This window comes from Malania oleifera, chromosome 6 (assembly GCF_029873635.1).
Source record: "Malania oleifera isolate guangnan ecotype guangnan chromosome 6, ASM2987363v1, whole genome shotgun sequence".
NCBI classification, from domain to species: Eukaryota; Viridiplantae; Streptophyta; class Magnoliopsida; order Santalales; family Ximeniaceae; genus Malania; species Malania oleifera.
In genome coordinates, this window is record NC_080422.1 from 109754484 (window position 1) to 109776148 (window position 21665).

Sequence of the window (21665 nt, forward strand, 5' to 3'; positions counted from 1 at the left end):
ATAGTTGTAATTAATATAGAAAAATTCTTTTAAATAACTTTGATGATCCTTACTTTCATCGACGAACTTCATTATGACAATGCACTACCAATTTATTTTAGGAAATTTTTAAACTATATTATTTTTCTTTTCCTTGCATTTATCGCAATTGAAGAACAATGATGGTACATTTGCTAAATCTAAACAAAACTAGGGCAGGAAAGGAAAGAAAAACATAAAACAATCTAATTTCTCATGTTTGGTTACCGAGGAAAGTGAAAAAAAAAATGAATAAAAATATCAAATCAATGAACACAAATTTGATTTTATACACCACCAATGTTTAATTTTTCTTAATTTTTAATTCTATTAGAACAAATTTTTACTTCTAGTAGTATTTGATATAGAAAGAAAAATACAATAGAAAATGAGTTTGCTTCTCATTTTTCTTTTCTTACCAAAATCCCTAATTCAAATGGAGAATAAATGACCAAAAGTTGTTGATCATTCTAATTCATTCAATGGCATATAGGCATCAACATTTGTTGAACAGAGAAATATCAATGACTACTTTCATTTCATGGAGTGTAAAACACAACATCCAAAACAGCAAGAACTCAACCAGATTGTTTGATAAACTATGCCTCAGCAACACCAGCAGTGTCATCTGGCAACTAATTCAGAAAATGTGGCATCGTTCACCGAAACAATTTCATGCTGCAATTCAGATCTTTTCACACTACCTTCATTCATATTTATTGAAAAAGCAGGCCTTCTTGGAGTGGCAATAGCTGCAAATTCATTTTTAAGCATTGAATAAACTTCTAACATGGATGGTCTATCCTCTGGCTCTTCCTGGACACATAGTAGAGCAACACACAAGCATCTCAACAGTTTGCATGGTGAAGAAGCATCTTCCAAAGAGGGATCCATAAACTCCATGCCTCTACCATCTTTCCACTGCTCATATGCCTGGAATAGTAACATGGGTGTCCTACTGTTCATCAATTGGAATTTTCAATCACATGATGTTATCAAATGCTTGTCAAAGTAACTTACATGTTCCATTAGGTTTAGATTTTCACGGATGCCATATGTACAGGTATTCTTTTTGCCGCCAATGATTTGTAAGAGCAAAACTCCAAAGCTATACACATCGGATTTCACAGAGTAAGCACCATTCTTCACACATTCAGGAGGAACATATCCACTGCATAACATAAATTAAAAAGGTTACCAAGTGCACTAACAAGAAAACTTTTGGGTGCAATGTCTTTGAGGGGAAGTTTACTATGTTCCCACAATATGGTTTGTGTTTGTTTCGCTTTCGTCCTTTTCAAAAATTCTAGCTAGACCAAAGTCCGATATCTTAGGCTTCATCTCACTGTCCAGTAAAATGTTGCTAGCTTTCAAATCTCTGTGAAGTATTGTCAATCTGGAGTATTCTTGGAGATATAGGAGCCCTTGAGTAACCCCTTCAATGATGTGAACACGCTTTTTCCAGTCTAGTAGCAACCGCTTATCTTGATCTGCACCCCATTACGAACAAATAGTTATTTCATATTTTGGGAGCATGGAGTCAGCCTATGGTGGTGTTTGTTTGCAATTGCTTGCCATGCCACCACCCCTTAAGAGGCCCATAAAGCACCAGATATCACTAAAATTTTTTTTAAATAATGGTGTAAGAGATTGCAAACCAAAGATGTAGAAATCCAAGCTTTTGTTTGGCATGTACTCGTAAATCAGCACCTTTTCTTCTCTTTCGGAGCAAAATCCCAGAAGTCTTACTAGGTTTATATGTTGTAGTTTTGCAGTAAGTGTAACCTCATTTTCAAACTCCTTGAGTCCTTGTTTAGAAGTTTGTGAAAGCCTTTTCACTGCTATTTCTTGTCCCCCAGGTAATATGCCCTAAAGGAATCACACTCATAGTTAGAATTTTTAGAGGTAAACCAAGGATATAATATTGGCTAATTGGTCTTTTTGGTACAGCTTCCGATTTAGATTATTCCCCTTCTGATATAGAAATTGAAAGCGGTGAACTCTTATCACTCTTATGATCATATATAATCTCAGTTAGAAATTGTACTTATTTGTCTTTAGAATCTCTCTCTCAAAAAAAAATCTTCTAATAAAGAATTTCTTCAAAAACAAAACACTGACCTACTGTTTGGGAGTTTAGAGTTCAAACTTTGGATTTGAATTTGTGTGCATTTCAATAAAACACAGAAAGAAAAAATTGTACCGAGTTATGTACAAATCACACAAGAATTGTATTGAGTTTTGGAAACCTATGGCTTGAAAGTCAGGTGTGTCACTGTGATGTGACTGAAGTTCAAACATCACTACTCATTCAGTAATGATGGAGATTAAAATAGCATGGATTATATCACAAAACTCACCACTTCAACAATATAATTTGATCCACGAGTATGTGGATAGATACCAGATGTTACCTTGTAAACAGGCCCAAATCCACCCTCGCCAAGCTTATTTTCACTTGAAAAGTAATTTGTAGCAGTCCCAATGTCAACAAAAGAGAATGCTTGCAGATTGGAATCATTGTTGTCAAGCTTTTTGCAGGTCAATTTATTAATTCGTGGTCTTGATGGGAATTTCTCCAGTCTACACTTTATCCCTGCAATAAAAACAAGTAAGAAGCATTAATTGCTTCTTTGTTATAGTTTCAAATTGTGAATTCTCTAAATTTAATGAATGTTGTTCTGGAAGTTAGACTGGAGAATCGGGGAAAGCTACCTTTTGATCGTTTCGCCATTTGTGTGCACCATATTATAAAGCTGAGAAGAAGAGTAACTGTAGCAATTGGTAGCAAAATAATTAACCAATGTAGCTTCTTAGTTAGATCTTTATCTTCTTCACTAGCTGTGAAAATAACATAAAATGTGTCAAACACACTTCAAGTATTATTATTTTTATCTCTTTTTTTTTTCCCAGTTTCTCTTCAATTTTAACATTCAAACGGAACAAAAACAGGATGTCCTCTGTGGAGTAGCATATTACAGAAGTTTGAGCATTTGCAGGATTTTCAAGGACATGAATGAAATGATTGATTTTGCACAACTAAACATTTGAGGTTTGTAGAGTCAATACAAGAAAGTGGGGAAACTAACAGGCTGACAGCCCAAAGGAAAAAAAGAAAAGAAAAAGAAAGAAGAAGGCTGCTTTTGTGCTTGTTTGGAACAGATTGCATGTGCACAAGATTTGCACAACCAAGATTTGTATGCCGTGCCGGGAGAGACTCCGATGATTACCTTGCCGATAGAGATCCTGATGTGTGAGAGGGAGATTGTTGGATTATCCCACATCGGTTGTGAAAGGGGCTGGTGGTAAGTTATTAAGTGTGAGGGAAAGTCTCATCTCTTGAGCTAGTTTTTAGGGTTGAGAATGCCCTAGACCACCCAACAACCTCACCCCTTGAGCTAGTTTTTGGGGTTGAGAAGGTGGGGACAATGACCGACTGTCTTGTGTCTCTAGTGTTTAATATAAATAAAAGGTCTGCTCAGTGCACAGGGCATAACTTAGGCTGCAATGGAGCTGCAAGCTCACAGTTAAACAAAAATCTAAAATTGAAAAAGTACTTATTTTTAAGACATTCCAAATGGGGACTTAGCCATTCAAAGGATTCTAGATAGTTTTCAGTTTTTATACTTATTGCCACATGTACTTATAGAAAGTACTTTTCTGAAAAAGGTACTTTTTTTTCGAGACATTCTAAATGGGGGTTTAGCCATTCAAAATATTCTAGATACTGTTCAGTTTTTTATACTTGGAAGTCCCTGCTTTAAGGCTTCGATTATAGTTTTAGAATGTAGTTATGAGAAGTTGGATTAGGTATTAGAGGAGCTGTAAAAATTGCTATAAAAGCTCAAGGCGACAAACACATTCCTGGAAAAAAATTTAGCCACTGAATATAACTAGAAGTGTTGCAGTACCTATAAAAATAAATATATCAAAGCAAGATGTTGTTTAGAGCAAATAGGGTCATATTAAAGGAAACAAAAATAAAGTGCAAATTGTGTTAAAAAAGTGGGTAAATTAATTTACAATGATATTATAGGAAAGTTGAGTAACAAACAATGTCCTGTCCAATAACTCTCTGAAACCAGGAAAAATAATTAATGTAGGAAATAAGAAAAAGGGATTGGGAGGATAGTGGGAACTAAGGGAAGGCCCGTTTGCTCTGTGGATTATCAGGTTCTAAAAGGTGGATACCATTTGTTACAGAGAGGGAAAAAAAAAAAAGGTTTCCTCTCCATTTTTTAACGTCATGATGGAGTATTGAATCATGAATTCAGTGGTTAAAGAGGGAATAGAAAATCAAAAAGGAAAAATAAAATATAAGTTAACTATATATTACCAACCAGAAGCCTTTGAAAGCACCGAATTGTAATCAAGAGAGACCTCCCAAGCATTGTAACCAAGTAGCCCCTTTTCTCCTGCATACAAAACCTTGGTTTTGATGGACTCTACCCCATCAAAAGCAATCCAAATTGATCCACTTCTGCAGTAATTTACCACATATGTAGAATTGTACACTGAAGTAGCTTTGTGGCTTTCAATGAACTGCTTGATTTCTTTATAGCTGACGAATCCATTTGCTGTAATGGCTGGAACTCCAGATGCAGGTGCACTAATATCACTATCCTCAGGATTTAGAGGTGTCCATGCATATCCATAGTAAGCCAAACCCAGGACCAGCTTGTTTGCTGATAATCCTCTTCTAATCCATTCCTTTATACCAAAATCAGTGCAAGTGTAGTTGTAAGGGTCATATAAAGCAGCAGGAGGGGCCGTAAAACTATTCCAAGGGCCATGATAGTGAAATGATGAAACAATTACCCAATCCAAGTTCCTCTGCATGGACTTCACTGGATAGGTTATGGAATTATAAGATGGGAGGTAGTAAACTCCCATTGTCAAGAGCAGTTGTGACTTGCCTGAGTTTGCTGATTCAGATTTAACAGCGGATCGCCACTCGTTGAGGAAGTGTTCCAAATTGGTCATGTTGGAGGCTTTGTTTGGCGCAAACCCGGAAATGTCTAGTCCATGAAACCCATAAAGCCTTGCTGTTTTAATGGAAGACTCAATGAAAGCCTTTCTGAGGGAAGGGTGGCTGGTCACTGAAGAAAAGGGCAAAGAAGAGTTAGTATCTCCAACCCAGATGGATAGCAGCGTTGTGATTGATGGATTCTTCGGCTTAACAACTTCAGTGAAGGTGGAGAAGTAATTATTATTGGAGGATAAGATGGAGATCTGGCGGGTGAAAGTGTTGAAACCAACATAGGCATAGCAACAAAAGAGGTGAGTAAAGAGAGATGAATCTATGTCGGACACCAGTGATCCGTAACCAGAATACCAAGAACCAGATTTAATCCAGGCTTGTGCATTTTGAAAGTGTTGTAGCTCCAAACAAAGAAAGAAAAGGAGAAGGGTGATAACTCTAAATGCCATGAAGAAACTAAGGTATGCTTAGAGAGCAGCAAATGTTGGCTCAAACTCTTCTGATAAGCAAAACGGGACAATTACTCCTGCAAGCGGGCCAACTATATGCAAAGCACCAAGAAACCAAAAAGATCGCACAAACAAAATCCATGCCAAACCAAATTCATCAATCTAGCTGTAGTAATGGCACTAGAGCACTCCTCAAAACCAACAACCTGCAACCAGAGGCAAGAACTCAACGCTTAAAACCAAAAATCAAGATACCCAAATAATTACAGCAACAAAATCACGAACCAAGATCCTCAAAACCATCAAATACCCAAAAATCAAGATACCCAAATAATTCTAGCAACAACATCCTGAACCACGATCCCCAAAACCAGCAAAAACCCAAAAATTAAAGTGTAAAGCTTAAACACAACAGAAGGTAGCCGAATCCTGCAAGGAACCTGCCTATATATGGCAATGGAAACAATCAAATAACCACCGACTTAAAGAATGAACATCATACGATTCACATCATATGCAGTGGGAAAAGAAGCTCCATGTCACAAATTGGAGAGCTGAAGACAAACCCCAGCAAAACCCTTTCTTAAAACAGAGGCGCGCGCAGTATCACAGTATAGTTTGCTACCAAGGAACTCAAAACTAAAGACTTCACCATTTTCCAAACAGTACAACCAACTGCACAAAAGCATGCGACATCATCAAAACAGAAACGAGAATCGTGCACTGCCTGTGTAGGATGAAGAAACGAATTGCTTTTTGAATATACATATATATGTATCAGCGATCTCCCGCCAACATTTTTGCAAGTTACAAGCAGCAAATCAAAATACTCATATGCGAAAACCCAAAACAGGACATTCATTAAGTGGACCTGCCTGCAGATATCGATTAACACTGTAGAAAGAAATGGGTATGTAAGCAAAAGCTTATGAACGATTCATGCTTTGAGAAAATGAAAAAGGGGTGCAATGCATTTACCGAATAGTGCTGTTTGGTGCATGTGAAAATGGAAGAAAAATTTGCTTTCCACTTTCTTGTTGCTGCTCTGTTGAAGTAGCCGAAGAATCGACTTGGCTGTTGGAGGAGCCAAGAAGGTGTGCTTTGGAGCCCATCGTAAGATGGAGATTTGTAAGCGGCATTGCTCTAATCAATTGCTTTCTTGCTGAAGTCCTGGGTCATGCTGGGACCCGGTACAGTTTGTAGTTGAATTATGATCGACAGTGAGGGCTAACGGCTTTGATTTTTAACAATTAGACCAGCTGACAGCTGAACCAAGAAAGTTTGTGAGTTGAGATTTTAATTTCAAATCTTGAATTTAAATTTATACAAATTTGAATAAAATATAATATTATTTTAAATTTTATTTCTAAAAAATAAATTAAAATTTTGAATTTAACTTATTACAAATGGGTCAATTTCATAATTTATCTTTTACATCGTTTTTGGATTACATAATTATATGAAATGAAAATTTTAAATAAAAAATTCCATGAAATCAAGTGATAATTCCGATTCCATTCAATTCAATTAATTCCATTTTTATTTACTAAAAATGTTCTTCGAATTACACCATTTTCATTTACTTAGAACATATTTTATCTTAGTCTTCTTAAATTTTGATATGTATAACAATACATATCTATAGTCATCCTATAAAATGTAGCTTTTAATTTCACAGACATTGCATAACTATAGCCATTCAACATGCTTGTAGCATTTTTTTCAGTTTTAGTATTTTTCCCAACCCAAATTAAATATATGTATTAAATATACTTTTAAAAATTTTCCTTCAACATACTTATACAATAGAATTAATATGTGAAAATCTATTATTTTAATTAGTTTTATTAAGTACTAAATTTAAATTTTTTTCCTAATATTCTCCCTAACATAACTAAAATTATGTTCCATATATTTTATTTTATTGTTTTTCTTTTTTTTTAAATCCATGAATTCTACAAATTTTTTCCATATTTTTAACTTAAATTTCTACTACATCTAATTTTATCAATTAATAGAGTATAATTTGCAAACAATAAAGAATATGTAAGCAATAACTATGTGAATTACGGTGTTAACCCAAAGGGGGGGGGTGAATTGGGTATTTTTAAAGATTATGACCTTTAAGATCTAATTTTGAAAAACTTTGAATTACAAATTTTCAAGTTACCTAACAATGAGGTTAATGTTTCACAATTAATAAATCTAATATGTGTCTTTGTCAAGCATACACTTTTATCCAATTACTCACAGATGTAACAAGTGTTCAACACATACACAATGCACAAGTAATTTAAATACAATGCGGAAATTAAAAGGTGTTAAGGGTAACAGAGATACAAACACGATTTTACGAGGTTCAGCCAACTCTGCATACGTCCTCACTTTGAACATCCCACTCAAAGATTCTACTAAATCTCTGCTCCTTTAATCGGGACAGAGCTTCCCTTACAATCTGCTGCTTATAAGAGGTACAACTTCCTCCTATTCCACTACTTACAAGAGATACAATTTTCTCCTCAAATCCGGTTCACAGCCTGAACCGTGATTATAATATAGAATTACAATTTGCAAAACTCAATATTACTTCTAACCAAGTTAGTGAGTGCAATAGATAAATCCTAACACATATTCATATGATAAAACTTGAAACTCAGTATGTATGTAACGATGTAATCATTATATGAATGATATGTTTCACAAAATTTACCTTCAAGTTAATATCTTCGAAAAAATAATTTCTTATAAATAAACGCTTTGAAGATTTTTGGGTTTTAAAACAATCCACTTGATGCAAGAATTCAAGATACGATCATTGTAAAAATAAACTTTAATAACACTCAAATCTAGGTTCTAATCAAGTAATTTGTAAGATTAAATCTTTAAATAAAAATATGACTTGAAATATTGTAAAGATTTAAGCAATATTTTTGAAAACAATATTTCTCACAATTAAATATATATATATATATATATATATATATATATATATATTTAAACACTCAAAGTTTGCAATCAAATAGTTATTGTAGTAGTAAATCTTTGAACAAAAATATATTCAAAAATATCTCAAAGATTTTAGTTTAAACAAAATTTTCTCAAGTATGCATATTCAATCAGTGAATAAAAATATTTAGATTATTATTTTTGTTCCCAAGAAATATATATAAAATCTAATGAGTATGGGAAACAAAAATAAGATTTAAAATTTTAAAATAATTTTGCCAAACCTCAAACCTCAAGATGAATGATATGTTGCAATAAGATATGATTGAATGCTCTTGAATCTTGAAGATCTAGAATGAGAATGCCCAAAACTTGATGTGCATAAGTTGGAGTGCAGGCAAGAAGTGTATTTTCACTTAACGCTCTCAAGATCAATCAAAAAGTGAGGCTCTAGGGTTTAGGGCTTCTGTTTATAAGTGTTCTCACCATTAGATTAATTTATGGGCGCTGGATCATGGAGATTAAACATTAATCTGTCCGTATTCTCGATGAACCTTCAGTTCTATGCCCAACATTCGTCGATGAGAGGACTCCTTTGTCGACGAGTGTTCAACACTTCTTCATCGATGTGAACTTGAATTTCATCGACGAGAGCCTGTCTGAACTTTTAGAGCTCTCGGTAAATTTTCGTCGATGAGAACATGTTGGGTTTTTGTGGAGCCTAGTTATGTTAAATTTTGATGATGACCCAACCTTTAGTTAATGAGAAATTTCTATCCTAATGCTTAGTCCATGAGCACTGCAGCTTGCCCTCGGGAAATTTTGTTTGGGTCCATTCGGAACGGAACCCTATGCGTAACATATAAAAGGATTGCTTTTGGGTGATTAGGGTTTGTGATTAAACTTCGGGAGAGAGCGAAAGGGAGAGTATTGTACCGCTGCACTCTCTGTAATATTTCTCCCTGATAATAGTGAAATCCCTGCAACTCTATGGATGTAGGAAAAATTACCGAACCACGTAAAATACTGTCTTGTGCGTGTGATTCATTTTTCTTTGGCGTGTGTTCTTTCTTTATTTTGTTTCTCACAGGTTTCGAAATTTGGTTTTAATTCCCAATAGAACAGGGCGTTCGTCGCCTAGGTCCCTTAATGCGTTCGTCAACGAGGCCATGGGTTTTGTTGATGAGACCTCTAAAAATTTGCCTATAAAATTCTTTTTAAGTTAAGACATTTATAAATAAGATTTTCATGAGATGCATGTGTCTTAAGGTTAGTCTAAGGTATATTTTGAGCTTCTAGTTATATCATATAAAATATGCAAATATAATTAATTCTAAGTACCCATTCCCATGACGATTTTAAACTTGACGCTTGCATCTTCATTCTTCTACTCTTATAGTTCCATGGATTATGCCAGGTTGTATATGCTTTAATTCTCATGGCTTTCATGACTTCCTCACCTTCCGTGCATGCTATATAATGTTCATATTCACAATCTCAATGCACAGGTCAAATACCAAGTGATTTGTCACTATCAAAATATGATTGGACTCATAGAATCAACAATCTCTCCCTTTTTGATGATGATAAATACACGAGCAAAAATAGAAAATGGCTTACGCCTAACAAGACTCCCCCTCAAATAATGCACAATATAAAATTCAGTAATATGAAATATGCTCATACACAATGTAAAATAGGCAATAGTTTTGCACGTATAACTCATGTACTCATGTACTTTTCTTCCCTTACATTCAAAAACTTTTGCAAACTGTTTTTGCTATAAACTTATATTCTTCTCCCCCTTTTTACATAAACAAAAAAGATGTGTAGATATAACAATATCGTTCTAACATAACTTCATCACATCTTTTAACATAAATATATATCTCCCTATGTCACTCACCTTACTACTCTCCTGTTATTAAGAAACAAGAAAACTCTCCCCCTTTTTAAGGTGTATCCGTGTTGTTTAATCAAATTTCAACGTTAACATACACTGCATTTCAATTTTTCATAGATATGGATAAGCAAATCAGTCCATTCAAGTCCAAAATTTATGTGAGCATGTATCCATAAAAATTTAACATGCAATAACCATTCTTTAGTTTTAATACCAAATATGAACAAATGAGCCAAATTTGAAAATTCTAACCAATTGTAAATATTAATTGATGTTACTCCCCCTGAGTTATGTAATCTAATATAATTCTAGGCAACTTCTCGACTATGCATCAAGCCTAATTCATGTCTAATTTGGATAAACCTATCATCCGTAAGTGGTTTCGTGAATATGTCTGCCCATTGTTCATTTGTGCATACAAAGTCAAGTGTCATATCTCTTTTTTGCATATATTCACGAAGAAAATGATGTCTAATTTCTATGTGTTTAGTTCGTAAATGTGATATAGGATTCTTTGAGATGTTTATTACACTCGTATTGTCGCATCTTATAGGAACTGTGTCATAACTTAATCTAAAATCCATAAATTGTTACTTCATGTATAGCGTTTAAGAAAACAAAGATTTTAGTTTAAACAAAATTTTCTCAAGTATGCATATTCAATCAGTCAATAAAAATATTTAGATTATTATTTTTTTTCCCGAGAAATATACATAAAATCTAATTAGTATGGGAAAACAAAATAAGATTTAAGGTTTTAAAATAACTTTACCAAACCTCAAACCCCAAGATGAATGATATGTTGCAATAAGATATGATTGAATGTTCTTGAATCTTGAAGATCTAGAATGAGAATGCCCAAAACTTGATGTTCATAAGTTAGAGTGCAGGCAAGAAGTGTATTTTCGCTTAACGCTCTCAAGATCAATCAAAAAGTGAGGCTCTAGGGTTTAGGGCTTCTGTTTATAAGTGTTCTCGCCATCAGATTAATTTCTGGCCATTGGATCATGGAGATTAAACATTAATCTGTCTGTATTCTCGTTGAACCTTTAGTTATGTGCTTGACATTCGTCGACGAGAGGACTCCTTCATTGACGAGTGTTCAACACTCGTTCGTCGACGTAAACCTGAATTTCGCCGATGAGAGCCTGTCTGAACTTTTAAAGCTCTCGGTAAATTTTTGTCGACGAGAACATGTCATTCGTCGCCTAGGTCCCTTAATGTGTTCGTCGACGAGGCCATGTGGTTCGTCAACGAGGCCTCTAAATATTGGCCTCTAAAATTCTTTTTAAGTTAGGACATTTATAAATAAGATTTTCATGAGATGCATGTATCCTTAGGTCCGTCTAAGGTATATTTTGAGCTTCTAGTTATATCATATCAAATATGCAAATACAATCAATTCTAAATATCCATTCTCATGACGATCTTGAACTTGACACTTACATCTTCATTCTTCTACTCTTTTAGTTCCTTGGATTGTGTGAGGTTATATATGCTTTAATCCTCATGGTTTCCATGACTTCCTCACCTTTCGTGCATGCTAAATAATATTCATGTTCACAATTTCAATACAAAGGTCAAATACCAAGTGATTTGTCATTATCAAAACAGGATTTGACTCATAGAGTCAACAAACTATTTCCAAATTTCAAAATGCAAATGTTTTTATATATTAAATGTTGAATGAAATGATAAAAAATCTATAATAAATAATTATTACTCACATTATAAAAAATTCCATGATTTTTCATTTTATTTCAAGAAATAATTATTTTGCGAATGAGGCAATATATTAGTGATGTTGTGAGTTGAACTTTAAAATGACAAAATTACCCTTGTGTGGGTTTAAATATGTTAGAAAATAAGAAAATGAAGATGGCATGAAAGAAAATTTCTCCTATAATTTACTTATATTTTGAATAATTTATTTAAATATACATATCATATAAAAAAATATAAAATATATTAGGAAACTTAATGTTAGAAAATATTAGTAATTTTGTTTATAGTATGTGGAATGTGTATTGCAAATATTAATTTGCGACATTCCTTTTTTATTTAATTTTTCTATATGATTTTTTTTCTATTTTATAAAAAAATATTTACAAATTAAATTTTTCAAGATATAAGTAGATTATAAGAGAATATTTTTCACTATTATAGATTTATTTCTATTTTTTAAACACCATTTTATATATACTATATATAAATGTAAGCTTGTTATTTGTCAAGATAAAGTCTATTAAATTGTATTGCAATTCGGATAAGATATAATATAAAATTATATTGAAATTTGTCCAAATGCATTCAAGTACAAATTCAAGATCCGAAGTGCATGCTTCCAAACAGATCATAATAGAAAAAAATAAAATTTGTTCCTACCTAATACTTTTCGTCACAAGAATTTAAAAAAATATGTTTTTCGTCGAATAAGAAACCTACATCATTACCCTGATCCTATAATTTGGAATCCCCACCATGTTTAACCCAAATATGTCGACTTGATTCAAATCCAAAAGGCAAAACCTATATTATTGCCCTAATCCCATGTTTGGAGAAACATAAATTTTGAGTCTAGATAAGATGTTATATAAAATTGTATTAAAATTTCTTCAAGTCAATTTCAAATTCCCGGTCCAAAATTCAAACTACCAAAAAACAAAAACATCCCGCTGAATTAACTGACCCAAATCCAATCGGATATAAACAAAAACTGGATGCCTACCCATTAATGAACCCATTTAGACAAATTTTTTGGGATTTAAAAAACACAAAAAGAAAAATGCCACATTTTGACCCATGAGAAATTCAATCTTCACTTGCAATTTACCCAATTAGAACAACTCAGATGTGTTAGAGTGAACCGCTTTTATTTTTTGTTTTTCTTGTTTTTTTGTTTTTGTTTTTTATTTTTTGTTTTTTGTTTTTGGTTTTTGTGGGTTAAATGAGTGGGTCCTATTGGAGCATAGTAAGAGTTGGGTTGTGATAACTTCTGGGCATTGACCTAATTAAATCATCATGACCATTCATTTCATCACTGATTAAGTAATTATTGACCCCACAACGCTATTGAGCAGATATTTCTACTTCCCAATTTTGACTTGGTTAACGCAATCTTGACTTGTTGACTTACATCTTCAAGTCTCCAAATAATAATTGTCTATGGTCCATGGCTATTTATTGTCCTCCCACATAACTAAATAAATGTAGTGATAAGTTGTTCAGGTGTCAATTCACCGAAAAGGTCGGGGCACATCTAAAGTTTTCCTTCTTTCTCAATTTTGTCTATGGTGTGTTGGAACATTTTCAATTAACTTTTATCATTTTGGTAATTCAAAGTAGCCCAAGATGATTAGAATGTGTCCAATGATGTCTCGAGTTTTGTGTACAAAAATTGAAATCTTGTTAGTAATTATTTTGATGGAAAGATCACGACCAAGATTGGCTTGTATTTTTACTCTTTCCTACCTTTATGATTTTGTTCTTTCTACTTTGGCTTTTATCATTTTTTACTGTCTTTGGGTATTTCGAGATGGTTCGAAACATTAAGGTGGGGTCTGACAATAATTTTAACCTCAAGCACATAAATCGAGGTAAAAATATTATCAATTTTTTGGATTTTTCTGGTCTCTTTTTACCAAATCTAACTACACAAGTAATTTGGAGTAGTCTAAAATAGTAAGAATAGGTTTAACTACACAAGTAATTTGGAGCAATCTAAAATAGTAAGAATAGGTTTAACAAAGATTTTGTTTTTTATCATTTTTTACTGTCTTCGGGTATTTCGAGATGGTTCGAAACATTAAGGTGGGGTCTAACAATAATTTTAACCTCAAGCACATAAATCGAGGTAAAAACATTATCAATTTTTTGGATTTTTCTAGTCTCTTTTTACCAAATCTAACTACACAAGTAATTTGGAGCAGTCTAAAATAATAAGAATAGGTTTAACTACACAAGTAATTTGGAGCAGTCTAAAATAGTAAGAATAGGTTTAACAATGATTTTGACTTTAAGCGCTTAAATTGAAGCGAAACCTTGTCATTCTTGATTTTTGTGGTCTTTTCCCACCAATTCTAATTACACTAGATGATTCGACGCATTTTAAAATGTTAAGCGAGTGTCCTTCAACCATTTCACAATCTCACACGAAAATCAAGATAGACTTTTTAGCTCACCTTCTACCAAATTAAGAAAAAATTCAAACTTTTCTTGTAATTTTCTAATATTTTTGGATACTCTCGAAATTTTTGGTCATTTTTGTGAACCTCACATACTTATTTATTTAATTTAATAATTAAAAAATTTTCAAAAATAGTTAAAATATTATAATGATATATTTGGTTTTTTTTTTAAAAAAAAAACAAAATAATTTTTAAAAAAATAAAAATAAAAATGCTTCTTCGAAGAATTTTTTTTAAAAAAAAAGGGTTAGCGCATGCATACACAGATACACTCACCTATTCACTTAACCAAACGGCGTCGTTTTGGTGGTTGATTTTTTATAAAAAAAAAAAGGGAAAACGACGTCATTTTGGCGTCACCCCCTCCCCCGCTCAGCGGTCTTCTTCTTCCTCTCTTCCCCGCGTGTGGCACCGACAGCCTTGCCATTAACGACGGTGGGCAGGCTGCCCTTTCCCCCTTTCTTCTCTCTTTCCCCTCTCTCTCCCTTGTCACCTCTTGTGCTCCCACGATACTCGACACCCACTCCCGTGCATGTGTATGTGTATGGTGATGCATGAGATGTATATATGCATGATGGTGCATGGGTATGCATGTGAAGGTATGGGGATGCATGTGTATGTGACATGCATGAATGGATGTATGCAAGAGATACATGATGATGCATGATGCATATATGCATGTATGTAAATGCAAGAATGTTATGGGTGATGATACATGTGCATGTGCGTGTGTGCATGTTAACATGCATGTGCATGTATGAGGTGTGCGTATGTACTTATATGTGTGTGCGCGCATAGTGTTTATGAGCTTTGTGTGCATCTTTATGTGTATTGTCTATATATAAGAATATATACATATATATATATATATATATATATATATATATGTATGTATGTATGTATGTATGTATGCTTGTGTGTGTGTGGGGGGGTGTATTGTGTACACGTGTTGTGTTTTTTGGTATGTATTAGTATGTATTTTATCTTGCCTTTTGATTACACGTTAAAACTACGTAATTGTCACTTTAATCCGATCTTAACGGCTTATATTTTTAATTAAATGTCCAATTATATCTAATATTTTAACAAAGTGCCGAATTTATTATTCTTGAGTTTTATTGCACAATTTATGAATTTTTGATAATTTTTTGGCTCAGGAAAAGTCCCGAGAACCAAAACCGATACTTGTTCGTATTTCGTGCATAACTTTTCCGTCCGAACTCCGATTGAGACGATTCAAATTCTAGAGAAATAGAAAATGATTATCTACAACTTTCGTGTTTAAAATTTTGTAAGAAACGGGTTCTAGGAAGGTCGAATTTGGCTATGAACAAAAAGAATAAAAATAAAAAAAATTAAAAGAGAAAATAGATATATAGATATATATATATATATATATATAAATTAAAAAAATCCAACTGGAAAAGTAAAGGACAGTGGCTTTGAAATATACACACACACATATATATATATATATATATATATATATATATATATATTTCAAAGCCACTGTCATTTACTTTTCCAGTTGGATTTTTTTAATTTATATATATATATATATATATATAGGTGGGTTGGAAACACAAAAGTCCAAATTCGTGGGTGTGTCAGTTGTGAAGCAAAGAAGAATTCAAAGGGACACCCAAGGACAGCTGGGCGTGCATGTGGAGGAATTCATGAGAGAGGTGCGCTGGGAGTATTTTTTCCTTTGGAGAGGAACACACAGCCGAGCCCACACAGCTCCGGCCACAGCCCCATTCTCGGCCTTCCACAGCAGAGGACAGCAGCCATCGTCTTCTCCTCTGCTCCACGGCCAGCCACCTGCTGCCAGCACCAACCTCCCTCGGCCACCAACTCCCAGAACAACACACGCAGCTCCACCATTTTTCCAGCAACTCCAGCGACTCCGATCCACAACACAGCAGCAGCCGCGGCGTCCCTCTACTCCAGCCGAAGCCCACACCAAACCACCCCTTTGCAACTCCGGCCATCTGCAGCAGCTCTCCACGCACGGCCTGCTCTCTCCAGCCCCTGTTCCACAGCACCAAACTCCATCCGAAGCGGCCACTCTGCTACAGCTCCTCCACCCGAGCCCTTCTCGCCCAGCCCATGCTACTGCTGCAGCTTCCAGCAGTCCTCTGTTTTACTCTCTCTCTCTCTCTCCTTCTCTCTTATTATGTACTTGGATTCCTTGTTTTTATTTTAATTGAATATTGTTACTGTTTTGTTTTAAGGTTTACTAAAAGTTTAATTTTTAAATATCATTGAAGGTGTTTTATATTTATTGCAATATTTATTTATTTAGTTGCCTTTCCTCTAAAAAATTTGATTCTTGATTGAAGTTTGGATTAATTTAGGGTTAGTTTTATTCAAGCTTGTATTTTATTTATTTATTATTATGGTGTTTATTGTCTTTTTAGTTTAAATTTCTGTTAAGTTCACGTGTGTGATTAAACTGTGATGTTGGTTCGTAATTTTTGGTCTATGTTAAAGATTTGATTTTTATTGCATGTGTGTGTGTGTGTGTGTTTGGTTGAGTTTCCATTGTGTGTTTTTAATTTTGGATTCAAAGTTGTCATCTTTACTTAGCGCGTATTTCGGTATTTTCTTAAGTAGACTAGGGTTTCTATCCTTACTATTTAATTCAATGCATGCTAGGTTTAGTGTTTTAATTCGTTTATTTGTTTAATTTATTGAAAGAAATCTCAACAATCCTGAAAACCCCGAATCTAAACTGAGTTCAGTACATTTGTAATTTCGATTGAGAGAACGTGAAATTTGAGATTAAAACGCATTCCCTGAGGAGACGATTTAGCCATTGAATTGGTATTACACGATGTAATTCCTATACTTGAGATAGCTTTCGAGTTGCTCATTTTTCGAGTGAGTTACCTTTATCGATAATTTTAAGAAATGTAGACACCCCATTTTTACCCAGGCCCAATATTATTATTATTTTTTTTAATTTTTTTACTATTATTACTATTATTAATAATATTATTATTTTTATATATTATTATTATTACTTTTTTATTATTATTTTTACTATTATTACTATTATTATTAATAAAATTATTATTTTTAAATATTATTATTACTTTATTATCATTAGTATTTTTACTATTATTATTATTATTATTATTATTGTTATTATTATTATTATTATTATCTTTGTTATTTTTAAATTTCATTATTATTATTTTATTACCATTTTACTGTTATCATATTTATTATTATTATTATTATTATTATTATTATTAGGGTTTGGGGTGGATTAAAGCCTATAAAAGGCTAGCAAACGCACAAGAACTCGGAGGAAGGGGCGCACAGCACAGGGTATCCGGAGGTATCCTAAAAAAAAATCTTTCTTTGTCTCCCTCTATGGTTTTGCTCTCCGATCCGCCACCATCCTCAGCAGCCCCACAGCCTCCCTTGTTCCCCTCTGCCTCCATCTTCTCCCCAGCTCCACGCCGGCTACACCCCGAGTACCCCAGTAACTCTCGGCCGTCCCTCTTCCTCCTCACCAGAAGACCACCGTTTGCAACTCCAATAACCGGCCACGCAGTAGCTCCTCCTAGCCTTTGCTCCAGTACCCCTACGGCCCTGTAGCAGCGGCTGCGACGTCTCCATCCTCAGAATACTCTACCCCAGCACCACCGTCACCAACCTCGCATCACTCACAGCAGCACCATCTCCAAAAACACACTGCCATTGCAGCGGAACCACCCCTCCGCCGTCGTCACCTCAGGGCTACCGTCGTCGCCCTTGCGTCATCACCATCGCCGTCAAGCTCACGGTCTGTCCAACCTCTACGCACCGGCCGCCAGCCCTCTGCTGCTACACCGCCATCCGAGCGAACCTGCCGCCAGCCCTCTGTTCCTGCGCAGCCGTCCGAGTGAACCTGCCGCCAACCCTCTGTTCCTGCACAGCCTCCAGCCGAGAGTCTCCTGCTCCAGCAGTCACCTGTTTCACCTGCGGCGACCATCCGAAGCACCAGATTCCCTCCTCAGTCCGCCACCTCGCGGCTACCCTAACGCCAGCACGGACAGACCACGGACACCATCTCCAGGATCTCCGGCCATCAGCTCCTCACGGCCGTAGTCAGTGTTCTCAAAGGTGGAATTTTTATGTGATTATTAGGGAAGTACCTGTATTATTATTATGTATATAGATTTTCATTCTATATTATTTCTACTATCATATACATATTATGGGTTATTATTCTATATCGTTATGCAATATCTCGGCTTACCATATTATGCTGTCACCATTATTTTATGTTTTGTTAATTTTATGTATATATTTTATCATTGTTTATGAGGCTATTATTATCATATGGTATTATCATTTAACATGCATATTTTTTATTTTTTATTATTATTGTTGTATAACATGTCGTATATATTTTAATATTTAACATATGTGGGTTTTCTTTCGCTTTTGTTATATGTTATTGTCGTTATATTTAATATATGCATACTCATATTAGTATTTTAACACATTTAGTATCAGTATTCTAGTACTTTGTCATATTTATATACAAGGGTATCGATTATTAGGTCAAGTTTGATATTTTGGTATATATTAGGTAAGTTACTATTATATTTAGTATGATAATACATAAAATATTATGGTGTTATTATTATGCTTATATTAGGTATTATTTATTAAGGTATTTTTTTATATTCTAATATATGTGGTATTACGTTTTACAATGTCTTTAGTATCTTAATATATATAGTATTATAGTATCTTGTTACTTATTTTGATATTCATAATATTTTAGTAGGCACGTGTTGCTTATTACCCTATTACCATATATTAAAACCTCCCATATTGGTATTTTCCTATAAAAAAAATCCTATAAGATTTCCAAAATTTGGGAGTATACTTTCCTAAGTATTTTTTTTATTTTTATCCCTATGATTTTAATGCGGGGGCATGAGCCTTCGGGCTTCACGTATCTTTAGTTATGAGGGAATATATATAGTACATATATTTTTGTATGATTCACTTATTTATTTATTATTTTATTTATTTATTTATATTACATGTATATTTGTAAATCTACTAATAGAGGAGTAATGTGAAAGACTTTTTAAATTAACTTAGGGATAATTCCAAATTAGTTAGGTACCGTTCGTAAGAACGGGCGCGTAGGGGGTGCTCGTACCTTCCCCTCGCGTAACTAAACTCCCGACCCTAGCTCTGGTAACGTAGATCCATTCTACCCTTAACGGGGTAGTAATTATGTGTTCTAACTACACTAAAAGGTTAGTAGTGACTCCGATATTCCTATTTTTCCCTAAAATATTAAAAACATTTTTTATTTCGCCACCCCGGACACACGCGCGCTGGGATGTCGTGACAAGAAAAATAAAAAATTGTTGAAAAATCTCAAAAATATATTTTTTGCAGCCTTTTTCTCAATTTTAGATAAGGCCGATGATGAAGATCTAGATTTTCAAAACTCGTGCATCTCATCACATTTTTCAAATCATCACATTTCAAACTCACGCATTTTATTTACCTACTTCATTTGCTAGTAATACTTGTCTTGTCTACCTTTTCTAAAACTTTGGTTTTTAAAATCAATGATACAAGTTTGACGTCTTCAAAACCAATTATTTTTATGCATTTATAAGCCATCACCACCACCATCATCATATTTTTAACAAAACTTATGATTATGAAGTCAATCCAGTTTAGAGCAATACTCTAGATGTAACGCCCCGATCCTCTACTCACGCCCGGAGTGCTACTGCAACATAACATACACATTTTTCTAATACCATAAATATATATAATCTACCCTAATAAGGGAAAACGAGTGTTCCATCCTGATCATCATATACATACACAGCAAAAAATTTTCTAATACATCAAACACTTACCATAGTTTTTAACTGTTCCCAACTACATACCAAATCCATATCATAATATTACAAACCCCAAAAGCATAAAAACTATTATCTATGTCTCACCAGCTCTAACAATATCTAACAACTGTCTAAAACTAGCTCGGCGGTATGCTAGACTCAATCCCTCAAAGGACCTGAAACGTGATTTGTATGATAGGGTGAGACACCTCTCAGTAAAACGGATCATATTATTATCAGTCTAGTTTAATTGGCACAGAGACAGGTTAGGTTACTAAATTCACACTTGAGACCCATTTGCAGGTTCGGGGCGTGACAGCTCAGTATAAGAGTTAACCAGGTTGTTAGGTTTTGTCGACTTGGTTGGGAGTATTGATGTGTACATACCAGAGTATAGGATGTGGGAAATGGGTAGTGATGGTCGAGGGTTGTTTTGTTGCTAAATCGAGATGTGTCGGCGGTATTCCGTGTTTTTCCTGGAATGACGATTCCAGTAAAGGCAGGGCAGACCATTGATGGATTCGTGTCGGTGTGATGGGACGGGCTTAGACCTGTGAGAGTAATAGTTGACATGATTAGGCCTATGATTGTGTTAACTGTGTACGATATAGGAATTCTAACAGATTCTTATTCTATTTTCACTATGGAGCCCAAAGATAATAACTTGGAAAGTGGCTCCAAGGAGACGGCGAGTGACGAGTCTCCTTCTGTGTCTCGTGGTTTAGCGAGACAGGTGATCCGAGAGATACTTTTCGGTCTCCACTCGGGATGTGAAGGCTGATGAGTTTTTAGGCCTAACACAGGGTACTTTGATGGTGCAGAAGTATGCTGCCAGATTTATCGAGCTATCTCGATTTGCGTCGTGCTTGGTTCCGAATGAGCACGAGAAGGCTCGAAGGTTCGAGAGGGGTCTGAGGAAAGACATCCGCCGTCTTGTGGGGATGCTGCAGATCCGTGAATTCTTTGTCCTAGTGGATAAAGCCACCATAGTTGAGACCAACCTTCGGGGAGATGAGGTAGTGCAGGTTCAGGGGAAGAGGCCAGTACCTTCTGGTCCTCAAAGCGGTCCTTGGCAGGGTCCGTGGAAGATGAAGAAGAACTACAGCTCTAGTTATCGGTAGAACACCGAGTGACTGAACTTTTAGGGGGATCCATCCTCAGCACCATGTGTTAAGTGCCGTAAATGGCATGAGGGTGAGTGTCAGCCATTCTGGGGTGTTTGCTTCAACTGTGGCAAGTTAGGCCACATGGCGAAGAACTGTCAGGAACCGAGGAGAATTATGCCTGCATCGAGTCAGAGCA

At 34.7% G+C, this 21665-nt stretch overlaps 1 protein-coding gene across 3 annotated transcripts; it reads right to left on the bottom strand.

Moving 5' to 3' along the window:
* Positions 1 to 520: 520 nt before the first annotated feature.
* Positions 521 to 6588, bottom strand: LOC131157486 (class V chitinase-like). Of its 3 annotated transcripts, none has more exons than XM_058111679.1 (8): positions 6427 to 6563; positions 4359 to 5654; positions 2734 to 2859; positions 2433 to 2614; positions 1677 to 1887; positions 1271 to 1508; positions 1039 to 1189; positions 521 to 951 (listed from the first exon to the last, which is right to left on the bottom strand). In XM_058111679.1, the coding sequence occupies exons 2-8, from the start codon at positions 5446 to 5448 to the stop codon at positions 643 to 645; spliced, it is 2307 nt and encodes a 768-aa protein (XP_057967662.1). In that variant the 5' UTR covers positions 5449 to 5654; positions 6427 to 6563; the 3' UTR covers positions 521 to 642. The 3 variants fall into 3 exon arrangements, with proteins under 3 accessions (XP_057967662.1, XP_057967663.1, XP_057967664.1); XM_058111680.1 differs by having other exon boundaries at positions 4359 to 6342; positions 6427 to 6546; XM_058111681.1 differs by lacking the exon at positions 521 to 951 and having other exon boundaries at positions 1110 to 1189; positions 1282 to 1508; positions 6427 to 6588.
* Between the last annotated feature and the right edge of the window lie 15077 nt (positions 6589 to 21665).

What these genes read in the sequence shown, in the direction of transcription:
- LOC131157486 (XM_058111679.1), bottom strand. Translation starts at nt 5,448, where the DNA reads ATGGCATTTAGAGTTATCACCCTTCTCCTTTTCTTTCTTTGTTTGGAG. An exon ending in GATTTGGGCCTGTTTACAAG is followed by an intron (nt 1,888 to 2,432) that starts GTAACATCTGGT and finishes TGATTCCTTTAG; the next exon opens with GGCATATTACCTGGGGGACA. An exon ending in ATCTAAACCTAATGGAACAT is followed by an intron (nt 952 to 1,038) that starts GTAAGTTACTTT and finishes TTACTATTCCAG; the next exon opens with GCATATGAGCAGTGGAAAGA.